Here is a 14769-nt window from a genome sequence, read left to right on the forward strand (position 1 = left end):
ACCTCCTGGCAAATAGAAGGGGAAGAAAAGAGGCAGTGAGAGATTTTACTTTCTTGGGTTCAAAAGAATTGATGCTTTTGATTTATGGTGCTGGAGGAGACTCTTGAGACTCCCAAGGACTGCAAGAAGATCAAACCTATCCATTCTGAAGGAAATCAGCCCTGAGTGCTCCCTGGAAGGACAGATCCTGAAGCTGAGGCTCCAATACTCTGGCCACCTCATGAGAAGAGAAGACTCCCTGGAAAAGACCCTGATGTTGGGAAAGATTGAGGGCACAAGGAGAAGGGGACGACAGAGGACGAGATGGTTGGACAGTGTTCTCGAAGCTACCAACATGAGTCTGACCAAACTGCGGGAGGCACTGAAAGACAGGAGTGCCTGGCGTGCTCTGGTCCATGGGGTCAGGAAGAGTCGGACATAACTAAACGACTAAACAACAACAAGTACTTTTAAGCTCAAAGACCGCTCCAAGGCCTATCTAGTTCAGCATCCTGTTCTCACAGTGGCCAATCCGATGCCTATGGGAAGCCTGCAAACAGGCATGAGATTAACAGCCTCATGTCTGATTCCCAGCAACTGGTATTCAGAAGCATATACCGTGTTTCTCCTAAAATAAGACAGGCCTTAAAAATAAGCCATGGCAGGCTTTTAATGAGTAGAATAAATATAAGACATACCCCGAAAATAAGCCATACCGGGTAGTGTTGGGAGCAGGTCTGGATGGCGCTTCCGTTACGGTAGAAAGAGGAAAAGGACGATGCCTGTCGGTGTAGCGCGAAGCCCCGACCCAGCAGGACCCAGAGAGAGGTGAAGCCCTGGGACCCGGCAAGAGCCTCAACGCGCGCCACGCGAAGCCCCAGCAGGAGCTTTGGCGCGCGCTGTGCAAAGCCTCAGGACCCGGGAGGACCTGGCAGCAGGCTCAGCGGGCGGCGTGCAGAGCCGCAAGACCTGGCAGGAGCCGGCAGCAGCTTCAGCTGCGCCGCATCGTGTGAAGCCGCAGGACCCGGCAGCGGGCTCAGCAGGCGGTGCGCGAAGCCGCAGGACCCGGCAGCAGCCTCAGCCGGCTGTGTGAAGCCCGGGACCCGGCGGCACGTGAAGCCGGCAGGAGCTTCAGCAGCGCTGCATCGCGCGAAGCCGGCAGGACCCAGCAGCAGCCTCAGCCAACGGCTGCGTGAAAGCCGGGACCCGGCGGCGGGCGGCGCGCGAAGCCGCAGGAGCCTCAGCCGGCTGTGTGAAGCCCGGGACCCGGCGGCGGGCGAAGCCGGCAGGAGCTTCAGCAGCGCCGCATCGCGCGAAGCCGCAGGACCCGGCAGCAGCTGTCAGCAGCCTCAGCCAGCGGCTGCGTGAAGTCCAGGACCCGGCGGCGGGCGAAGCCGGCAGGAGCTTCAGCAGCGCCGCATCGCGCGAAGCCGCAGGACCCGGCAGCAGCTGTCAGCAGCCTCAGCCAGCGGCTGCGTGGAGCCCAGGACCCGGCGGTGGGTGGCGCGTGAAGCCGGCAGGAGCTTCAGCCGCGCCGTATCGCGCAAAGCCAACAGGACCCAGCAGCAGCCTCAGCCAGCGGCTGCGTGAAAGCTGGGACCCGGCGGCGGGCGGCACGCGAAGCCGCAGGAGCCGGCAGCGGCCTCAGCCGCGCCGCATGAAGCCCTGGGACCCGCGTGAAGCCGCAGGACCCAGCAGCGGGCGGCGCGCGAAGCCGCAGGACCCAGCAGCAGCCGGCAGCAGCCGGCAGCAGCCTCAGCCACGCCGCGTGAAGCCCTGGGACCCGGCAGCAGGCTCAGTGGGTGGCGCAAGAAAGCCCTGTACCATACTTACCGGTAATAATGCTGTACCCTACTTAGGTAATAAAAAAATAAGACATCCCCTGAAAATAAGCCGTGTTGTGTTTTTTGGGAGGAAAAATTAATATAAGACGTGTCTTATTTTAGGAGAAACACGGTAGCCTCCAACAATGAAGGTAGAACATAACCATAGAACCATAGAATTGTAGAGTTGGAAGGGTCATCTAGGACAAGGGTCATCTAGGACAAATGAAGGAGTTGCCCTACTGAATTTAAGCAAGTCTGGGTCTGCATAAATGGAAGTCCACCTATGGGTGCCTCCTTGAGTTACACGATGAAATAATACTGGGATATTAATGTACAAAATAAATGCATGAATATACAAGTGCTAATGGTGGGATCTGGTGGTACATGTTTGTGCCCTGTAAAAGAACTGTAATATTATTATTATGCTTTCCATAAGTTCTGTAGATTGGAAAGCAACAAGGTGTGGTCTTCCTGTGTTGCAAAGGTAGAGAACAGCTCTCTCCTAGCCTCAGAAAGCCATGAAGCAAGGTATAGAAAAAGGGTAATTCATAGGTCATTAAAATTCACGAACTGGCACTTTTGTTATGCATTATTGCTTCCACAGCGATTTCTCGCTCCCAGGGAGCTATGAACCTCCATTTCTTCGACATGGTTGAAGTCGACTTTTGGCCTTTTTTTTGTTCAGATCTGAAGTGAGTTTTTGTTAATATTAGAACTTGACATGCATTTTAAACAGGTCATTTGAAAGCATCCTAAGAATTCAAAGTGAAAATGTGTCCATGTACCATACCAATTCTGGCTGCTCACTTCTCTCTCTACCCAAAACCTCTCCCATATGAGTGAATTTTTATTAGTCTAATATGGGGGTGGCTAACAGGCGGCTCACGGACTGGATCTGGCCCTGAAAGCAATTTGTGCTAAATGCTGTTGTTATTATGAAGTATTAATAAAACACAACACAAGGTTACAATGCTTGCATTTTAACTACTGTATTTTTACATCTTGGGTTTATCCCAGGATAAGCATCTGGACAGATTTGCTGTATATCTTAAATCACTTTTGACCCCCTCTGCCTGAAATACAATGCATGATCAATACTGTCATTACCACTGACAGTGGTACTGCAAGTCTAAGATCAGCATACAAAAAGCCCTCAGTAACACAACTCATTACAACTCATGAAACTTTAATGGTTTAGATTTGGCACTGAAGGTAAGCAGCTCTCTTGTGCTTTTGACATCTATCTGGTAGGCAGGGGGCTGACCCATCCGTGATCAGACTGTGGCAGCCGCCTCAGGCAGCAGAATCCAAGGGGCGCCTCTGCAGAAGTACCCCACCATAGCTGCCGGAGAAGTGAGACAGTGGCTTTTGGGTTCCAGTGAAATTTTGCAAGAGCCCCACAGACCTCTGTGGGATCTTGCTGGCCTCTCACAATATCTCGCCAGGACTCAGAAGCCGAAGCCATGCAACTCCAGTACGGGGGTGGCAAGGGGGTGGCAGCGTACGGTGCGTGTGCAGGTTGGCAACTTCCTGTTTTGCCGACTGCCCCCCCCCCCGGCTGTAGCCTTTAAAACTCAAGGAAGGGTCATAACCGGGCTAGCCACAGAAATCGAGGCTAAGCTGAGCATGAACAAGTCACATGCACCTGATCCCATTTAAATATAAATGGGGGGAAATCTAAAAAGGAAAATTAGAGGTACTGGTGTTACCTATTGACAGTTTGCACCTAGGCAGCAGATGGAGCTGGCAGCAACATAATCTAGTCACAGATTTCCTCACCATGGTGAGATGTACTACTTTTCCACATAAATCACAGTAGTTATTTCTAAATTTCATCTATATGTATAAATTAGCATATATAATTTTAAGCAAATCTTTGCCCTTTTTCTGGTACCCTTTTTCGTTGATGCATTTCCTACCTTCAAGATGTGTGGCTAAATATTGCAATTGTTTTGTTTGCTGGTCTCCTCAGTACATAATACAAAATAAATAAATAAATTCTGACCCCCTTTGTTAAGTTTTCTACTAGTATGCCAGCAGTAATACCTACATTTGTGTGTCACCATGGAAGTCTAGAAGTTCTCTGCAACTAATTATAGCATTGCAGTAGCTTTTCTCACCTCTCCCTCTGTTCGTGTGTAGTGAAATGATAATCACCTTGCTCAGGTTTCTAATAAAATATGCAGAACTGCAAGTTTTGTAGCTTGAAAAGAAACGAGAAGGAAATGCAATCTAGATATTCTTATAGGATTCAAATCATTTTGAGTTTCTAATTGTATTCTTATCTTTTTCTGTATGACTCCTGTCATGTTGTTTTGATGTAAACTGCATTGCAGATTAAAAAAAAGTGGTACACAATAACACAGTATATAAAAAATAGCCCAGAGAAACTGCATAGAAGTAGAAGGGGCCATAGGTCCTCCACATTTGACTTACAGTGTCGATAAGTATGTAAAGAGTGCATGTGAAAGGGCTTTGAAAGGGCTGGAAAAAACGCTGTATTAAAAAGCTTTATTAAGATTACACTTGCTATGACTTCATAAATGCTGTGCCTCCACCCATTTTAGCACTGGTGGACAAATACCACAAAAATGGGGTTATCAGGCTGTTCTCTCCCTAGACCCCCCCCCACGGGCTGATGTTATTGCCTGGAGAATTAGGCCAATGCAAGTAGTATAGAGGCCAAAGCATCTCCAGAAGAAACTCTGAGAAAGCAAATAAATTCTCTGCCCCAGGCGTCCGTTGCCTGCATCTATTCTTATCTCCCCTCCATTTCATGACCCTCTGCACTATTTCCTTCTCCCTGACTGCACTACTCTTAAAAACATATAACAGTGCTGACATAAAGGGGGTGGAAACACCATACTTACTTTTCTTTTTCTATCTTTGCTTAAAACACATACATACTAACAATTGTCCATGCATACAAACAAGCTTTGCGAGAAGCTGCAACATAACAGGTTCACTATTAAGTCTCTGTTCTATAGTCTTAATTTGCAGTAAGACACTGGAATAAACTCATTCACATCACATAGTAGCCTTTGACTGGACTTAACCGTCCAGGGGTCCTTTACCTTTTACTAGTCCCCCCCCCCAAGCTGAAAATAATATTTGTTTGCTACATGAAGCAAAGTGGACTCCTTGTGATATACTGGCCCATGTATCAGTTTGCAAATTGCTGTTTGTCTGCTCACCTTGGCATAAAGGTAAAGGACCCCGGAAGGTTAAGTCCAGCCAAATTTGACTGTGGGGTGCGGCGCTCATCTCACTTTCAGGCTGAGGGGGCTGGCGTTTGTTTGCAGATGGTTTTTCTGGGTCATGTGGCCAGCATGACTGAACCACTTCTGGCGCAACGGAACACCGTGACAGAAACTAGAGCGCACGGAAACTCCGTTTACCTTCCTGCCACAGCAGTACCTATTTATCTACTTGCACTGGCATGCTTTCAAACTGCTAGGTTGGCAGGAGCTGGGATAGAGCAACAGGAGCTCACTCCATCGTGGGGATTTGAGCCCCTGACCTTATGATCGGCAAGCCCAAGAGGCTCAGTGGTTCAGACCACAGAGCCACTTGCATCCCTTGGCATATAGCAGCATGTATTTCTGAATGTCTACATGGCAAAGTGCTGCACAACACAACTAGCCCTTTAAGACTGCACATAGGAGTGGGGTAGGCATTTGGTTTGGTTCCACCTTTTAATGTCAACATATCTGAGTATCTATATCTATCTATCTATCTATCTATCTATCTATCTATCTATCTATCTATTTATCATCTATCTATCTATCTATCTATCTATCTATCTATCTATCTATCTATCTATATCTTTCTATCATACCAATGGCACAGAAATGGAAGCAAGAAGAACTACCGAAGAAAGAGGAGTGGCAGAGTAAACTAATGGACTATGCAGAATTGGACAAGATAATGGGAAGAATTCGAAACCGACGGGGCCAGAGGTTCTTAGAGGATTGGAGTAAATTTGCGAACTATTTGAAAGACAGCTATAAACAACAGATTACATTAGCAGGACTACAAGACGTTCTATAAGGAGGGCTATATGAAATATTGCAGGGAAAATTTAAGAAGGACATTTAGTTATGGAGTATTATAAGTAATAGTGAAGATAATGAAATGTAAGATTAAGTGACGAAGAGGGGAAATCAGAGGGAAGTCTTAAAAAAACTGTATAAGATATGAATGAATGTAATAAGATGTTTGGAAATTATATGCAAAAAAATAAAAAAATTATATATTTATATATGAATGAACTGATTTGTTAGTATAGTTCCTAAAGAAAATATCAAAGAAAGCATTCATTTTATCTCAGTCTTAGATGTGTCCCAGCCTTGCTTGTCAAAAGCTGACACAAATCAGATTTAATGTGGGGCCATTTGTTGAAAAGAGCAGTTGGTGGCTCTTGAGATGTCTTGTTAAGTAACATGGTTGTGTAAAGAGGCTTATTTTGGACAGTTATGAGCCTGCCTTGGAAAATAGGGATAAAATTGATTATTTGACAATGGAACTTTGTAAATGTCAGACGTTTACAATGTTTCCAAAGGGCCTCCAATATTCATGGCGTTTCTGACAGTTACCAAAGGATGTATTCTATTACTCTTCTGCTGTACTCCAAAGCAGCGCTCTATGATTATGAATGCATGTGGTATAAATTAATACTATGAGGATATCTGTTTTGTCACCGTATTTGCCTCTTGCTAATAATTATTCTCTTAATTGAAAAGGTTTAATTATGTTCTCCTTTGCAATCAGCCAGTCTCATAATAAATCCATCCTCTTAAATGAATTATCCAATCATCTTTTAAAAAGTAACCTTTAAAACTTAAAAGATGGAAAGTTTAAACGATGGATCATATTTGTCTGTGAATAATTACTATTGACAAGAGATGTTCATATTTTCATAATCCATTTCTTGAAAATGTATGCGGCAACTATGCGAAAGGTTAAGATGTTTTTCGTGCAAAAAAGGGCATTATTTACAGTATTAATCAGTTTATATTTGCCACCTCATGCTAATTAGACTTCCCTGTCGATAGATACATACCAAACATACAATTACAGCAGACAGAGCAGGTTGCATAGAAAAGGGATGGGTGGGGGAAAGCCTTCAAAAGCACATTTTATCTTGCTGATGTCTTCCCATCCTCACAAGAAGCAATTTCCCCCATCTAGATGGTATACAATAGTTGGGTATAATTCAGTAATGCTCAGGGTCTCTTTTCTATCCCCCCTCTATTATTTAGATAATTCTTTCATGCTTAGAATATTAAATGGAATTATTTATAACATTTCGCTGTCAAGATTTTCAATAAATAAGATTAGCAGCGGCACACTCCTTGGCAAAGCAAGGGAGCCTATCGGAAAGTGATGCTGAGGGAGAAAACTTGGGGTAGAATAAGCATTATACATGCACGGATGTGACAAAACTCTGTTATTTTCTTGTTAGAGAAAAGCTGCTTCGAGAGGGGGCAGTTTGAAGTTGTGTGTGTATAGTTCACCTTCACAGACCTACCACTTTCCCCGCAGTTCTCTCCCCCCCCAATAAACTCATTTAACTCATAAAATTAAATTTAGAACTCCACGGGGAGGGGAGTTGCACAGAAAAGGGGAAAAGGTTTAATCTCCTCCTTTTCATTTCTTCAAAATGCCACATCTCTCTAATAAAAATGGATTCCACATGTAAAAAAAAGGGGGGGGGTTCCATTTGGAATGGTTTTACCTGTCTTCTAATTGTATCAATTTTATGTTTTCATAATTGTATATTGCTGTAACCTACTATAGGACGTTATGGTGAAGGGAAGGGAAGAAAATCTTGTATACAAATAATTTGGTTGCAGTGTTCAGTTCTGGCCTAGGTGAACACTGTTCTATTTATTTCAGCAGGACCACATAACAGAAAGTTGCTAGTGAACCACTGCTATGGGTTGGTGTACACATGTAGACCCATTACTAGACTTCTAACCACTATGGGGGTTCAAGTAAGTCCTCTCCACATAGCTGCCAAGTTTTCGCTTTTCTCGCGAGGAAGCCTATTCAGCATAAGGGAAAATCCCTGTAAAAAAGGGATAACTTGGCAGCTATGCCTCTCCACAATAGTCAAAGTATTGGGTTGCCAGTCTCAATAGAGGACAGGACTTCTGTGCCTTTAATTGCCCTGCTCTCTTTTGAGTCTGGAAACCTTAAAGAGAAACCAGCAGACCCTTTGCTTGGAAATTAAACAAAGGGCCTGCTGGTTTCTCTTTAAGGTTTCCAGACTCAAAAGAGAGCAGGGCAATTAAAGGCACAGAAGTCCTGTCCTCTATTGAGTCTGGCAACCCTATCAAAGTATTCAGGGGCGTTGCTGGGGCCTCATGACTCAGCCACACTTCCTCCATTGCTGAACCTGGCAACTCCACCCTCCATGCGTATGCCCGTGTTTCTGTTTCTGGAAGTGTGTGTGTGTGTGTGTGTGTGTGTAAACATAGATATGTATACGAACATATATATATATACATACACATATGTATATACATAAAGTTTACTTCTTAATTTTTGAGGAAGTAATTATAAGAAGTCATAACTAGGTTAGAAATGACATGTTTATACAATGATCACATTGGCTCAGAGACAATTTTATCAAGTCATCCCTCATTTCATACCATCATTTGAAGAAACAATTGCAAACAAATTCCACAAAAAAACATGGAAATGCTGTTGCATGTTGTTGTTGTTGTTTAGTCGTTTAGTCGTGTCCGACTCTTCGTGACCCCATGGACCATAGCACGCCAGGCACTCCTGTCTTGCACTGCCTCCCGCAGTTTGGTCAAACTCATGTTCGTAGCTTCGAGAACACTGTCCAACCATCTTGTCCTCTGTCGTCCCCTTCTCCTAGTGCCCTCAATCTTTCCCAACATCAGGGTCTTTTCCAAGGATTCTTCTCTTCTCATGAGGTGGCCAAAGTATTGGAGCCTCAGCTTCACGATCTGTCCTTCCAGGGAGCACTCAGGGCTGATTTCCTTAAGAATGGATAGGTTTGATCTTCTTACAGTCCATGGGACTCTCAAGAGTCTCCTCCAGCACCATAATTCAAAAGCATCAATTCTTCGACGATCAGCCTTCTTTATGGTCCAGCTCTCACTTCCATACATCACTACTGGGAAAACCATAGCTTTAACTATACGGACCTTTGTCGGCAAAGTGATGTCTCTGCTTTTTAAGATGCTGTCTAGGTTTGTCATTGCTTTTCTCCCAAGAAGCAGGCGTCTTTTAATTTCGTGACTGCTGTCACCATCTGCAGTGATCAAGGAGCCCAAGAAAGTAAAATCTCTCACTGCCTCCATTTCTTCCCCTTCTATTTGCCAGGAGGTGATGGGACCAGTGGCCATGATCTTGGTTTTTTTGATGTTGAGCTTCAGACCATATTTTGCGCTCTCCTCTTTCACCCTCATTAAAAGGTTCTTTAATTCCTCCTCGCTTTCTGCCATCAAGGTTGTGTCATCTGCATATCTGAGGTTGTTGATATTTCTTCCGGCAATCTTAATTCCGGCTTGGGATTCATCTAGTCCAGCCTTTCGCATGATGAATTCTGCATATAAGTTAAATAAGCAGGGAGACAATATACAACCTTGTCGTACTCCTTTCCCAATTTTGAACCAATCAGTTGTTCCATATCCAGTTCTAACTGTAGCTTCTTGTCCCACATAGAGATTTCTCAGGAGACAGATGAGGTGATCAGGCACTCCCATTTCTTTAAGAACTTGCCATAGTTTGCTGTGGTCGACACAGTCAAAGGCTTTGGCATAGTCAATGAAGCAGAAGTAGACGTTTTTCTGGAACTCTCTAGCTTTCTCCATAATCCAGCGCATGTTTGCTATTTGGTCTCTGGTTCCTCTGCCCTTTCGAAATCCAGCTTGCACTTCTGGGAGTTCTCGGTCCACATACTGCCTAAGCCTGCCTTGTAGAATTTTAAGCATAACCTTGCTAGCGTGTGAAATGAGTGCAATTGTGCGGTAGTTGGAGCATTCTTTGGCACTGCCCTTCTTTGGAATTGTTGCATGTTACATTCAGCCTAATTTTTAATTTTAAAAGGATTGTTTAAAAATTCATAAGGCACCACAAAAAACATCGGCGATGTCCTGAACACGCTTTATTCTATATGGCTAGCACACTAACTGGCAAAAATCACATTCTGAAGCTGTCGTAGAAGCATCCTTCTTGATTTGAGTCCAACTTCTTGCCATAAAGTGCACTGTTAAAATAAACGAGGCACATACCGTAACCTCTTTTGCTCCTCTTTTCTTCCAGCCCAAATCACAAACAGTCAATTATTTCCGAAAACCACTGATGATATCCATAAGATCTAGTCACTGCGGAATATTTTTTTTTATGATTTTGCAAGGCGGGACAAATGCAGAGCATATGCGCAACTCGGCATGTAGTAAGCCATGAAAGGAAAACATTGTCACCTCCAGCTTGCAAGGCACAAAGATATCAGAGTCAGCAACCTAAATTGAAAGAACTGCAAGTGCTCTTTGTAGGAAAGCCTCACAAATCATGATGCTAAGTGCCTAACTACATTTGACTCTACCTATATGACTTGCAGCCTCATCATTAGTTTTACTTTATGTAATTGCAGGCAGCCAGAGAGGGGGATTTATATATATATATCAAGAATGCAGGGGAACAGTGAGGGGTGGTTTAACCCTTTCCTCCTCCACTGCAATCTCAATGAACACCCCCCCCCTGGTGTTGCAGTTCAGCTAAGGACAAAAGACCGCATGGTGTTAATGGGAGCTTCCTCCCACCCCAAGCTTGACCTCAATCTGTGGGGATTTTAATCAAGGTCAGAGTGGGAAAGGAAAGGGTTAACCTCCTCCCCTCCCCAATCTACTGCAGTGCTGATAAAAATGTACACTCCTGTAATTAAAATCAAAAACAAACAGGTTGATGTGACTGCAAGTGATGCGAAGAAGGGTTGCTGTTGTAGAAGGGTCTATATCACACACAAGAATGTTAAAAAAAAATCTCCCTGAGAAATGTTGTTACTTCAATTGAAAGGGCTTTAGCTTTCTTCAAAATTCCTCTGAAGTTTCATCTTGTGGAGGAAACTCTAAATTCGCTTTAAATTTTGCTTTGTGGAAAATCAAGTTAGCAGCTTGGCAATATGTAGGGCAGCCATCCCCAAGCTGGTACCCTCTGGGTAATTCTGGGCCACTGCCTCCATTAGTCCCCATTCAGCAAGGCCAAACTAGGGTTTGGGGTGTTGCTCCACCCTTGGAGGCTGCTGGTGGGATTCTCAGGGGAGGCAAGGAATTTCCCCCCCTCAAATTATGGTTTGCCTATATGTCTGAAACAAAACAATGGTTTGGAATCTTTGAACTAACCCTCTTCTTGCCATAGCTTCTTGGACAGTGGTGTTTGTTTCTGATACTTACCTGGGTAATAAGCCTTGTTTGTTTCCTACCTGTACATCCTAATTGGGAATCCTAATTTTCACTCATAAAAAAACTGGGCTTAGTGTCTAGGCCACAACCATTTCATAACTTCATCGCTTCCCTTCATCCCATACATTTGAAGTAAGAAATTAAATAAATCAAACTGAAAAGGAATGGCTATTGTCATGAAATACATCCTGCTCCACCAGACTACTTACTTTATGCATCTTGTAGTATTGTTCAGCTCCTATTCCACCTTGTTCTTCTCCAGTCCAAAGCAGTAGACGCAGAGTTCTCTTGGGACGGAGCCCTAAGTTATTTTTCAAAAGAAAAAGAAGGGGGGGAAATAAGTGATCATTAAAAAAACAAAACTCTATTTGAATTTGAATGAGCTTCTTCTTCTAAGCAATTATGGAGTAACCCTAAACTAGGAGATGAGGGCCACTTTTGCATTTTTATTACCACAAGAGGGCTGCATGAGTATGTGAGGAGAAGAGAAGCACTTTGGCCATTATTGTAAATGTTTTCTTTCAAACGCATTTCCTGTTAACCACCCTTTCCCTTCTGCATCCCGCTTCCCTCTGTCTGCACCTCCACAGGCCTCTCTGAATCGCTCTGTCTGTTTGTCCGCTCTCTTTGCACCCTGTAGCACACACACTCTCTCTTCTCCACAGGGGAGGGGCTGCAGCACATGTTCTATATGCAGGAAGTCCCTGGTTCATCTCCAGGTAGGGCTGGGAGAGAAGCCTGCCTGAAACCCTGGAGTCAGTCCTAGATGGACTTGGTGTAAGGCAGCGTCCCAGCTTCCCAGATGTTTCCTATGCTCTACGTTCCTATGTCCACATCCACAGGTCAGCATCTTCATATCTGCCACCCATCACTGCCACATGCCTTTCAGTTACCGCCCTTTTCTCTTTCCTTTTTGATAGTGCGCAGAGATGGGCTGTAGCTCAAAGGTAGAGCATCTACAGAACCAAGGATGGGCAGCTCTGATTGGCATGGAGAAGGTCCAGGTTTCTATGATTCTATCACTGGTATCTCCAGGTAGGACTTGGAGCCCTGGAGAACTTGGAGCCTAGTCAGTGTAGACAATACTGAGCTAGATGGACCAAAGGGTCTCATATGGTATGAGGCTGTTTCCTATGTTTGTTGGTTTGTACCTCTCCCTGCACTCCCAGCTCCATTATCCTGAAGTTCATCCACATGATGGTAAACTGTGGTTTGAACCAACCCACTATTATGATCATTAACATTAACTAGGAAAGTCCATTTAAAAACTATATACAAATAGGCATTTTCTTTATCTAAGCCGCCTCCTACGTCTTCTGTGCAATTTAAGTTAAAGAGTTCAATGGGAATTGTTGTTGTTGTTTAGTCGTGTCCGACTCTTCGTGACCCCATGGGCCATAGCACGCCTTCATGGATACCCTTCATGGATCCCCTTCATGGATCAATGCCTTGTCGTGGCGAAGGGGCTTGAATAACTCAGAGAAGCTATGAGCTATGCCATGCAGGGCCACCCAAGATGGACAGGTCATAGTGGAGAGTTTTGACTAAACGTGATCCACCTAGAGAAGGAACTGGCAAGCCACTCCAGTATCCCTGCCAAGAAAACTCCATGGACAAAGACAACAATGGGAATTACTTCCAGGTAAGTGAGTATAGCCTTGTGTGCACTAACCCAGTGCCCTCTAGATGCTTTGGACTACATTTCGCATCATCCTTGACCATTGGCCATGCTTGCTGGGGCTGATGGGAACTGTAGTTCAAAACATCTGGAAGGTACCTGCTTAGTGAAGGCTACTTTGTATGTGTTGTGCATAAAATGTGCAAACCAAAAATAAGTGGATAAACTGAACCAAAATCATGCAAAATACTACAGTGTGTATAATGAGCAAAACAGAGCTACAAAAAAGAGCATTTTATGACTACAAGCAAAACGGGTCTGTTCGTTTCAAGAGCAAAACCTAAAAAATATATCCAAGAGATTTACTCATGCGCTTCTTAGTTACTATTACAACACAGGATTAGAGCTTCCTCTTCCTTTCAAACCAGCCAGATGGCCAATGATGTCATATTAAGATAATAAAAACAGTCGTCACATTAAAGCCATCACATGTGGTCTCTGGTCAGCCTCAGGTCAGGTGTTTAGTTTTTGTGTGATCTTTTAAAAGTCTGCAGAGAAGCCTAAAATTCTGTGCTTTTGGGGTTACTGGCCATAAGACGCACTGGATGCTGGTAACATTTCAGGTGCAAAATAATGCAAGTTTGGCTCAGCAAATGGGGGCAGCATGTTTCAGAAGAACTAGGGGGATTACTGATAATAGGCACTAAATGCCAGGGAGGGATTAGATTGTATAATATGCATGTGTATATATAAATGAGTGCAAAAAAAATATGACAGGGCTGGAGAATGATTTTCTACCTTCTTGGGCATCTGGCACCAAATGAAGCTCTGCATAATGCGCTGCAAGGTGGGGTTTCGAGTAAGGGGGTACATGATAGAGATGTAGGAAATTATGCATGGTGTGAAGAAAGACGTTTTTATCCCTTTCTCATACTACTAGAATCAGAGTCATCAATGAAGCTGAATGCTGTTGTCTGTTCTGAAAGTACTTCTTTACACCGTGCAGCTAACCAAAGGAATTTGGTACCACAAGATATGTTGGTGGCCCCCAACTTGGGTGTCTTTAGAAGGGGGTTAGACATATTTATGGAGAAGAAGGCTATCAATAGCTTCCCATCACAGTGGCTATATGTTATCTCCCAGATCAGAGGTGGTGTGTTTCTAAATACCAGTTGCTGAGGAACCCTACCGAGAAGCATGCTGTGCTGCTCATGTCATGTTTGTGAAGCAAGGCATTCTCAGGGATGTCTAGACTGCTTGCTCTGCTAATTTCTTAGTTCTCAAGCTCCACTGTTCTGTGCCTCAATATAGGAATATTGATCAGTTGCCCTGGACGGGTCACTTGCAGAGTTTTGTGTTGGAATGCCTGATCTGCAGTAACTCAGGTGCAGTTTACTTTAGAATATGCAGGTTAACCCAAGTTGTATGGGGTGCAAGAGGTATCTGGCTGTGCCCCCAAACCACCCCTCACACCTGGATCCACCCCCATAGCCATGACTTGAGCCAGGCTTTGGTTAGCGAACCTTGGTGTTCTAGTGGTAAACAACGCCGATCCTGGAAGCGTGATGTCTATCCACCCGCTGTACTAGCTTTCTTTGCTTGCAAAACTGCACTTTAAGAAGAGTAGGGCATTCCACCTTCTGCTTAAAAAGGGGTTGTGAAGGTAGAGTTTTAAAATGAATTGCAATGTATTAGAAACCTTCTGGCTTCAGCTGACACTCTGTAGCCAGTGCATAGCTGCCAAGTTATCCCTTTTTTAAAGGGATTTTCCCTTATGCTGAATAGGCTTCCTCGCGAGAAAAGGGAAAACTTGGCAGCTATGAGCCAGCGGCACCCATTGATAAATTTGGGCACGGCAATTTGAGAGCCAGTGTCATGTAATGTAAGAGTGGTAGGCTCATAATCT

General features: G+C 44.3%; 1 protein-coding gene across 1 annotated transcript in view; it reads right to left on the reverse strand.

Moving 5' to 3' along the window:
* CPQ (carboxypeptidase Q) overlaps positions 1 to 14769 on the reverse strand; it is a 150739-nt gene that overhangs the window by 39223 nt on the left and 96747 nt on the right. Inside the window, exon 6 of the mRNA XM_035125207.2 lies at positions 11455 to 11546. Coding sequence (XP_034981098.2) covers positions 11455 to 11546 — 92 coding nt within the window. The remainder of the gene's footprint in view (positions 1 to 11454; positions 11547 to 14769) is intronic.

This window comes from Zootoca vivipara, chromosome 8 (assembly GCF_963506605.1).
Source record: "Zootoca vivipara chromosome 8, rZooViv1.1, whole genome shotgun sequence".
NCBI classification, from domain to species: Eukaryota; Metazoa; Chordata; class Lepidosauria; order Squamata; family Lacertidae; genus Zootoca; species Zootoca vivipara.